Here is a 10,195-nt window from a genome sequence, read left to right as displayed (position 1 = left end):
TTTGTATGCAAACACAAAAGAAACACAAAACCAAGAATATGGGGTTCACATTCAACGTTTCACGAAAGACAAACTAACATTCAGTGGAATAGATGCACGTGAATCACTCCCATGCTGCTGCGGGTCATCTCAACTGCTTCTCAAAGACGGATTTCGTTTGCTCACATGACGCACAGGACAGGACGGTACAGGTGTTACATGTAAGCAGATCAGCTGGATCCTTCATATTTCCATCGGGCTTCGCACTATCGCGCACAGGAGGTGACGGCAGCGCTACAGTCAGGTGGGTCTCTTCCTTCAGCATTTCTACACTATGTGATGATATGATTAGGTATTAATAGTTAAGCTTTATCTGGTTATAGCAAGAAAAACAAATACGGTTAAAGATCATTTCATAATGTTCAAAATTGAGCGAGAATATAACAATTACGCTTTTATCCAAAATCTATCACATTTCTATGCCGTAGGCACAGCTACGGGAGCAATTTTTTGGGGTTAAGTGTCTTGCTCAAGGACACATCGACATGCGACTAGCGGAGCCGGGGATCGAACCGCCGATCCTCTGATTGAAGGACGGCCCTGCACTCCACTTAGTCGCCCAACTAAAAATATAATAACTATATATTAGCGAGAATGATGCAATTTGCATGTGTGCACTAGAGCCATTTATGCCCAAATACTGGATAGTGGAGTCATGTAACTGCCTGTACAATGTCGCTTAAGCAGGCGAGTATTTGAATAGTTTTTAATGGAGTTCTTCATAACAACATAAACAGGTTAAGCTCATTAAGGCGCATTAATATGTCCTGTTGCTTGGGCTCTATACACAGCGTGCTGCTGTAGGCAATCCTGAAACGCAGTGTAGCTGGCATTAAGCCCCTGAATGCAGGTTGTAAATATAGATTCATAGATTTAAACCTGCGGCTCAGGGAACCAGATAATACCGGGATAATGTTCATATTCAGGAGAACACATTTTTGACAAAGTACTCGATGACACTGCGTGGCGTTTCTCTGCGATGCGTCAGTGTGAATACTCAAAGCAGGTTTGGTTAAGGAGTATCACACACGGTACAAGTCACCGTGGCCCGTGGATAACCGGCATTAACCCGATTGGCATCATGGGAAAGCAGGATTCTCAACAGGGCGAACTGGTGAGATGATGAGAGCCTCTGTGGCCGGCAGACACTGAGCATGGTGTGCGTGCCAAAACAAGACTGAGCAAAGCCGATTACTCTTTCCCTTTGTCAGCAGAATTGGCTGTGCTAGGTCACAGTGGGGGAGAAAAGTCACCCAAACAACACAGAAGCTGTATGCCCTGCTGAAAGAAATGTAGCTATTTTTAAATATGGATTCTACATATTATTGTTGTGATCACTTCAGGCAGAAGAATTATGAAATCTGGATAGTTAAACATCAAAGCCAAGAGAAAGATTTGCGCACTTCATATCCTCATGAAGGCGTTGTTGCAAAGCTGGATTAACAGGGCAAAGCACCTTAACCTGGGGCTGCAGAATGCCAGGGTTTGTTTGTGAAATGCACATTTAACACACTAAATATGGACTTAAAGGTGCCCTGTGGAGATTTCCTGTAAAATAACATTTCTTGTTTACATTCCGTCTTACTCGAAACAACACATTGTGTGCATCCTGGAGGCCGAAACAACGTTGTTAGGATTCTAGGATTTGCAAAGCAGATTCTTCAAGTTCAAGTTTGAAACCTACATCGTTTCCTTAGTGCTTCTTAAAAAGTTACTGCCACCTGTAGTGCAGTGGAATACTGTGAAACTATTGGCAGTAATATGAGCGCCCATGAGAACAAAACAAACATGGACCACTGATAAAAACATTACTCTCTACAGCTACTTGGGGTCAAAAACTCCACAGGACCTGATCTATAACCTGGTTACAACCCTTTCATGCAGAGTGTGTGTATGAAAAACTAGTTTCAAGAACCTCGGTTTTTCATTTTTGAGTTTATAAACTGCTGTTTAAGTAAACTACTACACAGCAAACCTGTACACAACATCGCATGGAGAGCGGGATGAACGGGAGTCAACAGAGGCTCCACGTGGAGCCCTTGCAGTGGCCATGCCCTGTAGGCTGTAGCAGTCACACAAAAATATGATGAGAAAATAGACAAGACAATAATCTTTATCTATAATTCCTGTAAAGTTTTGTAAATGCACTTTAGTTTTTAATTACAGTTATGATAATAGAGCTACCAATAATTGATTATCAACTTCAGGGACTCGTGTGTGTTTCAACTTAAAGGGGAAGACAAAGAGACAAACACCCTGCTTGTGTGTGCTTCAAAGGCTTGTAACCATGGAAACAGAAAAACCCAGGCCTCAAGGTCTGCTGTCCCGAGATGAGTGTGGTCTGTGGATGAAGATGGACTCCAACCCTGTGACAGACCACACATTGGTGAGCTGTGGAGAGAAGCCCCAAGATGAGACCAAAGTCCCGGCCGTGATCACGAGGTACTACAGTGTGATGGACGATGAGGGCGCAGACGACGACTTTGTCCCACCTCCTCCACCCCACACGGCTCCTTTTCTGCCCGCAGAGGGCAGCACAGGTGCTCAGGTGAATAATTCCAGCGTGACCCTTACAAAAGGGGCAGCTGAAGCCGCACAGGCTAATGATAATCCCAGGGGCTTAGACTGGCATCACGATGAGAGGCAGTTAATGGCATCACAGAACGAGGTGGATGAAGTGATAGTAAGCACAGAGCAGACTTCTAAGGCGTCTCTGTCTGAAGACTTCATTCTACCTAAAGACCAAACACCCATGGAGGAAGCATGTTATGATCCAACCGGAAGACGCCATCAGGAAAACACAACGGGAGATGAAGAATCGGATGAAGAACCTGAGGGTATTGCAATTTTGAATGAGGGGCAGGAAAAGTGCAGGGAAACTGAGGCGGGAAAGGACAAATACCCAAAACAGGTACCTTCAAGCATCGAGGAGAACTCTGAAAATGAGACGCATTTTGACAAAGAGAAAGAATCCGGGGACGTTTGTGGTCTTGCTGAGACAGACTCAAAACGAACCACAGAAAATGTTAACTGCGGTGAGGTGGAGACAATTGCCCCGACAGAGTCCGGTCTCCGAGCGAGTGGTGATGATTTTGAGTCCTACGGGCCACCGGAGCTCTTCAAATGCGACCAAAACACGATGGACTCAGCAACCTGTCAGCCACAGGTACAGGACGTCCCAGCAGAGGAGTCCAATGGTGATGAAGAGCATGTTGACACGGGGTCTTTGAACTATACCCTCACAAAGTATAACTGGGTGAGGAGAGAGAGTGGCACCACATCAGTATCCCGACTCTCCATCTCTGAAGGCTCCGAAGAGATGGCGACAAAGGACAAGCAGGGAGATGGGAACAGCAGAATATCTACCGGTATCCAACAAGGGGAGCAACTGCTTCAACGTCTGCAACTACTGCAGCTCCGTCAGGATGCATCTACACCAGAGAGCCCTCACGCCTCCTGGCTGGTTGGCCAGGAGACAAGAAGCGAGACAAAGCGCGTGCTTGGGACTGAAATATATGATTTGAAATCAAGAGAAGCCCACCTGACAGGTGGAGATGAGAAGGAAGAGAGTAGATTTCACTCCATCGAGAGCGAGGGAGCGAGGACGAACCTGAGGGCGATGGAAAAGAATGAGAGAAAAGACGTCGAAGCAAAGGCAGGGATGTCTTCGTCAACGACGCCTGTAGAGTCAGAGCATCACAAGATTGCCAGAGCAGAGGCTGGAGACTCTGATGATGATCAAAGTGACAGCTGGGTACCTGCAGACTTGTCTCAAATAGACCCCAAAGAGACATCTTCCTCCCAAATTCCCTTTCTGTCCTTCTGCCACCGACGCTCGGTCGTTGAGACCTGCATTGAGATGCAGACCCTCCAGGAAGCCCAGGAGAAGCAGAACCTGCAGAGAGCCGGTGGTGTCTTCAACCTCCCAGATAATCCGGATGTGCTAGAGATCCCCTTTAAGAACAATATTTTGCTTGAGCCCTTTCTCACCAAGGATGGCCCAGAGCAGCACAGCGACTGGCAGTTCTCCGAGCAGAGGATGAAGAAGGAGATAAGTCAGGAGATGCAGAGAGAGCTGGTGCTGGTCAACCAGGGGAAGATCCCAGGGGGTTACAGCAAAGGAGAAGTCCGCCAGTTAAGGGAGACAAAACTGCTGTTTGAGACTTTCCAGCAGGATAACACGGAGGGTCCGATAAGGCACCGGAAACCCCCTATGAAAGGTCACGTTTATCCCTCTGTGCTGGAGCGCACGCGTAGCCTGGAGATGTTGTCACTCAAAAGTTGCCCCGTTTTCAGAGCACAACATTCCTTCAGGCTGTATAAAGAGACTGAGAAACACGCAGAAATCTTAAGACCAATGAGTCCAACTGGTGGTTCTCGAGACAAAACGCGCTCGTCTCCCTTCGCAAAACCAGACAAACACGCACCCCTGTGCAGAAGCATGGACTCCATAAACACAGACGTCTCTACGTCGGCTGTGGATACTAGGGGCGAAATCAGGAAGGGAAACGGGGCTCAAGAATCTCCCATCCTCAGAGGAAACCCCTTCTTCAAGTTGCGTCCGGCCCTCGCTCTGAAGCCAGAAGTGGAGAAGGACATCCGGGAGGCCAAGAAACAAGAGGAGGAGCTGCGCAGACAGAGATGCACTCTGTACGGAGAGAGCAGGCGGAGTGGTGAAGACGGAGAGAGGTCACAGTTCAAACCGATGCCAGGTGAGTCTGCACGGTCTGTGCCATACGTTCGACATCAGTGGTGGAATACACAGCTCAAATTAGCACCAGTAGTATATAATATATCTAATGCACTATATATAGTATACCACTCAAGGGGCTCATTATTCTCAAAAACAAGTACTTGTACTTTTGATACTTATGTATCAAAAATAAGTACTGCTGTTCCTTTTGATAACTCTGTACTTTTACTTAAGTATCTTATGGATGCATGACTTTTACTTGCAATTGAGTATTTTTACATTGTTGAATTAATACTTTTACTTCAGTAGAAGAACAGAGGACTTGTTCCACCACTGATGATGACCACGTGTATTCTTGCATACACCATGGAGGTTAAATTGTACAACATTTGAACGGTTTCAAAATTAACAATATTTCAGTCTGATCATTTGGATTATAAATACTGACAATACTATGAAAACATGAGTAGAAAATACTGAAACACTTATTGGATTATTTCCATCAGGCTGTTCAGATGCATCATGTAAACACTTGGATGTCTAATAAGAGTCATTTAGATCTTTATTCATTGCACATCGCAGCCTTCTGACACTCAGTCTGAGCACTTTAATGAATGCCTCCCCACATTAGCATCACCCAGTGTTATCAGAGGAGTCTTATCGACAACTTAGTGTCGGCCCTGTCTCGAGCGGTTAAGGGCGAATCACTCCTGCCGGATCGGAGTCAGCAGATGCCAGCGGGCTCAGTGGCAACATGGAGGCTCCTGTCTGCACCCAAGCTTGAGCCAGGGGCAGTTCTAGTTCGGTTATAGTGTTGTGTAAATACAAATGACTTCAGACAGTTGATAGGTCTTGTTGATAGTATGCACAGCTTGTGTGCATTTTTCTGTTGTTATGGCCTATATGCATGGCAGGAGAGCTTGGAGGCAGCCGGCCAGAGAGTGTCTCATTATACAGCACCGAGCTAGTACTTTCAGCCATGGCGGATGGATAATGATGTGTGGGGTTGACTTGAGGTGAGGATGATGAGGCTTGCATGTGACAGCAACACAATATGTCTGGGGGGGGGTAAAACTGGGCTAAACTGACGGAAATGACTCATTCTTAAGGTCAAATGAGCTGTGGTGTGTTATCCTAACCATCCATGACACACAATGCTGTATGAGGATGTACAACCCAAATACACTGGGATGTCTTCACTGAGGGCATTTCAGCACAGCTTTGACACTACACTGAAAATATAACCTTCATAGAGTCAAATATACAGTGAATAATGACGTTACATCACATCAAAGCCTTCATTTAAAAGCAGCACCCATTTTAAGCATGTTAAATGTACGCACCTAGAATAACCTAACTGAGGCTGTTGCTATGCCTGTTTTGCCAGAATGCAATAGGAACATTTGCCCGACAAATGTTGCTATTTTTCATTTGCGAAACTGTAGTTCCTTGGTTTTAGACGGTGGTTGACAAAGACAGGTGACCGCCGATTTTCTTGGCTGAAAAGACAACTGTTGCTAGCTAAGTTTATCAGCTGTGGCTAGGAAACGAATTATGCTAATGTTAGCTTAATGAGTCGATTTGACAATGTTGTCTCAAGTTGACTTTTATTGTTTCCGGCTGACTAGATTAAAAATGAGAACAGGCATACATGATGCTAATAGACTTGAGGGTGCGTTGTTTAGTCTGAACCCTGGGGGGTTTACCCCCTTGGTGCGGTTTGTTTAGGTTGGTGTAAATGCTGGATTTGAACTCTGGTTGGGACCAAACAACCGCTTTCCGGCCTGCGCCGAAGGGGTGGTCGTGGACTGCTGTCATGTGAACTCTAGAGTTGGTAATGTATTGTGTGAAAACCATGCGAACTAGGGTTCAATCCCGGGGAAACAGGATTCCCAGGAATACATGTCCAAACTGTTTCACAACAAATATAATAACGGGGAAAAACTAGCTACGTTCTAGGCATGAACCGAAAAAGCTGAAGCATATAAAATATAGGTTTCACCACAGAAATATGTAAGTACTTTACGAATGGCCGCGATCAGCTTTGGTAGCCGCGCCAACTAAGATGTGAGTTTGGCTTGGGTTGCTGGAGTGTAAACTTTCCCCAGATCCACTAGTGCAGGACAGAGTCGCTAATGTTAGCCTAAATTCTGATAAAGTAGAACCCCAGGACCGGCGTCCATACAGTTGAGAAAGTCTACACAGTGGATGTGCTTGTCGTAAACTTTACTTACGATCAACATGTTACCCCACAAAATAGTGAAGTATGAAAGGCACCCTTTGTGACTTGTACAATTGAACTGATTGAAAGCACCAGCTTGTTCCTTTCAACTGATGTAAATGTTTTGGGTTAGGAAGCTAACACACAGGTTACTACTAGAGGTAGTAAGCTAGTTAGCAGCTACCGTTTGCTGTTTACGTTATGGCAGACTAACAAGGATTAGTGTGATTCAATTTGTGAAATCCTGATTGGTTTAATGTAGAATTGAAGCCTGAAAGTCAAATCCCTTTATAACATCTTGATCCTTTTTTTCTGTCCTTAAGATGTCAGGAAACAGTCCAGGGGGAAACTGGAACGGGTTTGGCCGCCGCCCTCCAAGAAAGACCAGATGAAATCGGAGCAGACACAGGTGATGTGCCAGGTCCAATCACTGCAAATGGCTTACTTCTTGTTTTCTCCATTGTTCTGTACGTACGATCTGTTTCCACGTGTTTAGTGTACAATGCTGGCGAGAATTCACCAGTTCACCAATTCAGGGAAACACTACAGGAAGAAGTTTTTGTTCTTGGCATCTCACAGATTGTTATGTATCGTTTTGAAGTCCCTAAGAAAGCACTGATGGTTTATATCAGGGGAAAAATTCAGGTTGAATTTGATTTCAGATATGTTACCGTAAGTGAGGCCTTCTGGATCCTGGGTTAAAAAGACATTAGATTGTAGGTGTTCCCACACGCTATTTATTTTACAAATGCTTGGATTAGTAAGAGTGCTTCTGCAATTGTTCTCCAATTCAGCGGATTAAGACAAGGGAGCTGATCTCCTTCTCTAAATCTGGCTTGTCTTATCTCACAGCAGGAGCCAAAAGTTCACCGAGCAGGAGGTCAGAGGGCTCCTCTGTGGCAGCGCTGGGAGTCCGGCCAGATCAACGGCAAGACGTCAAAAGAAAAGAACTGATGTTGGCCGTTGGGATGTTTTCAACGCTACAAATAGAATAACAACGATATGCAATGCTAGAGCTGCTCAAGCCCAAGATTAAATCAGTATAACCAAAATCCTGAAGTTAGCTCCGGCTTAAATGCCTTTTGTCTCTCTGTTTTGTAGCCGTGTCAAATATCCATTTTGATATTTTTAAAGTCTAGTTTTATTCGCCACATAAATAAAGCAAAAGTATCACTTCAGTCATTCTCTCCATCCTTATGTTTAGTAGACAACACCAGTCCTTTGACTGTAATCATACCGATTATGGATTTTAATGAGGCGCCAAATTTCTCTAAACTGTTCGACAAATTGGCGTACAATGTTGTAATGATGATGTCATTTTCTATGTTTCCCTTTGATCTTTTGCTTTGAGATTCGAATAAATTAAGAAAACAAACTCTGGAGTAAAAAGTGGATTCCACATTTTCACCCATTGGTTTGTTGTTTATTTCCATACATCAACGCACTTTTTTAATGATTTGTGTAACATGCTCACAATGATTAGAAATAGAAAACTAACTCTATATACTTTCAGAATTCACGTTTGAGATATTAAAGGGGCATTCTGCTGATTTTATATTTCAGCTTACTCGTCACAGAGTTCTACTCTGCTGCTAAAAACAGTTGTATAACGTCCTCTGTGGCTGTGAAGGGAGCTTTCTTAGGCCTCAGGAAACTACCCTGATGATGTCATCAGGGTTATTTGGGCATGGGCTTGGAGTTGACAAACATATAACAGAAAGCCTGTGTTTGAACTGGAGGTGTTTCAAAGATATGGGTGTTTATTGGGCAGGGAGTGTCTTGAATAAGACACTGTCCGGTTGCATTATGGGAAGCGTAGGTTCCCGTGTTTTTGAGGCTCGACCCATACTCGGCAATAAAGATGAAGGAAATCTCACTGTGGTGCAACAACAAGTCCCCCCGCGGTCTCAATAGCATTTACCCCAGACACCACCATTGTAAAGCCGACACCTCAAACTGCAAGCAAGGTGAATAATGACTCTTTCTATTACGATTTATTTTATCCACGGAGGTTTTATATTTGTTAAACTTTCCAAAGCAAAAATAAGCAAAGTCTAAGAGCCGAGCGGGAACTGCACCAGCCAAGTTACTCTCAGTAAACTGAATAGGCGCCATCTTCGGCAATGTTTCAACACTGCGGTACATTTTCCCCATGCAACATGAATAATACAATCATTATTTTGGTGCCCTCTAGAATTTTGTCTAATCACTGAGCTGATTGGAAATTCAAGTGTCGAGCCTGATATTAAATAGTTCATGTCGTGCCTGAATGAATAAAGAAGATCCATGGAAGATGGTGCCATCAGAAAAAGTTCAGGACAACTTTACCTCGCTGACCGGGGATCATATTTACTGGAGAGGGCTTGGTTTCTAATCTCCACAGAGAGACGCGTACAGCTTAAGTACCATCTGTCAGGCAGAGGGACTCTGGCAAGGGAGGAAGGACTTTCACTCCGCCCTTCCTGGCTCAGATATCCCAGTGGTCTTTGGCCATCAACCCACGGGCAGCCGGCCGCACGGCCATGGCCTGTAAGGTTTCAGCTGCCAGGACCATTAGAGCAGCATAGTGCAGAGTGGGACATACTGGACATCTCCCAGTGTGTTCTGTTGTATTCATCCCTCCTATTGATAAGACATGTTTAGGTGGGCAGCACAGTGATACTTTCTATGAGCAACAATACTATTTTGAGGTACTAGAATACGAGGGTATTTCCAATGTTTGCTACTATACAACCTGCACCGGATAAGCAAAACTAGATAATGGATGGACGAATGAACTTTACACTTCTTCTATATATGTATAAACATCTTTAGATTTACCAGAAAGGAAATACATAAGCTTTTAAAACACGATGCATTTTAAAGATTAAACAGAAGCTTTTTGTCTTGTGATCTCTTACAAAAAGGTAACATAACTGTCTAAAGCCCAAAGAGATACACTTCTCCACTAATTCACAAAAACGTTTTGTCCATCAAAAACTTGATTCTTTTCCAACTTTCCAACTCCGTTACCCCACAATAAACCAATGTATCTTGTGACCCTTTATACTACTGTGTAACTGTATAAAGTAATTAAAACTAGCTCCACTGAGCAGCTACATCAGTACAATGATATTACATATTGATGCATCAGTGCTAACAATCTAATAATGTCATATATAATAATAATAACATGTCACTTACAAGGGACATTTTCTGCTGAACAAGTACTTTTAATTTTGACAAGTATATTTTGACGATAA

The 10,195-nt window shown here is 44.0% G+C and overlaps 1 protein-coding gene across 2 annotated transcripts; it reads left to right on the top strand.

Moving 5' to 3' along the window:
* The first annotated feature begins 82 nt into the window (after positions 1 to 82).
* On the top strand, positions 83 to 8,387 carry LOC142941086 (uncharacterized). Of its 2 annotated transcripts, none has more exons than XM_076083355.1 (4): positions 83 to 283; positions 2,273 to 4,751; positions 7,277 to 7,362; positions 7,809 to 8,387. In XM_076083355.1, the coding sequence occupies exons 2-4, from the start codon at positions 2,327 to 2,329 to the stop codon at positions 7,905 to 7,907; spliced, it is 2,610 nt and encodes an 869-aa protein (XP_075939470.1). In that variant the 5' UTR covers positions 83 to 283; positions 2,273 to 2,326; the 3' UTR covers positions 7,908 to 8,387. The 2 variants fall into 2 exon arrangements, with proteins under 2 accessions (XP_075939470.1, XP_075939463.1); XM_076083348.1 differs by having other exon boundaries at positions 7,806 to 8,387.
* Positions 8,388 to 10,195: the final 1,808 nt, after the last annotated feature.

This window comes from Anarhichas minor, unplaced genomic scaffold, assembly GCF_050575085.1.
Source record: "Anarhichas minor isolate MPS153535 unplaced genomic scaffold, ASM5057508v1 ptg000007l, whole genome shotgun sequence".
Taxonomy (NCBI): Eukaryota; Metazoa; Chordata; class Actinopteri; order Perciformes; family Anarhichadidae; genus Anarhichas; species Anarhichas minor.
The sequence above is the reverse complement of the archived record's forward strand: the minus strand, read 5'-3'. Positions and strand labels throughout refer to the sequence as shown.

Coding starts and splice junctions, on each gene's coding strand:
- LOC142941086 (XM_076083348.1), top strand. CDS start 2,327: ATGGAAACAGAAAAACCCAGGCCTCAAGGTCTGCTGTCCCGAGATGAG. Junction 4,752..7,276: donor ACAGTTCAAACCGATGCCAG/GTGAGTCTGCAC, acceptor TCTGTCCTTAAG/ATGTCAGGAAACAGTCCAGG. Junction 7,363..7,805: donor TGAAATCGGAGCAGACACAG/GTGATGTGCCAG, acceptor CTTATCTCACAG/CAGGAGCCAAAAGTTCACCG.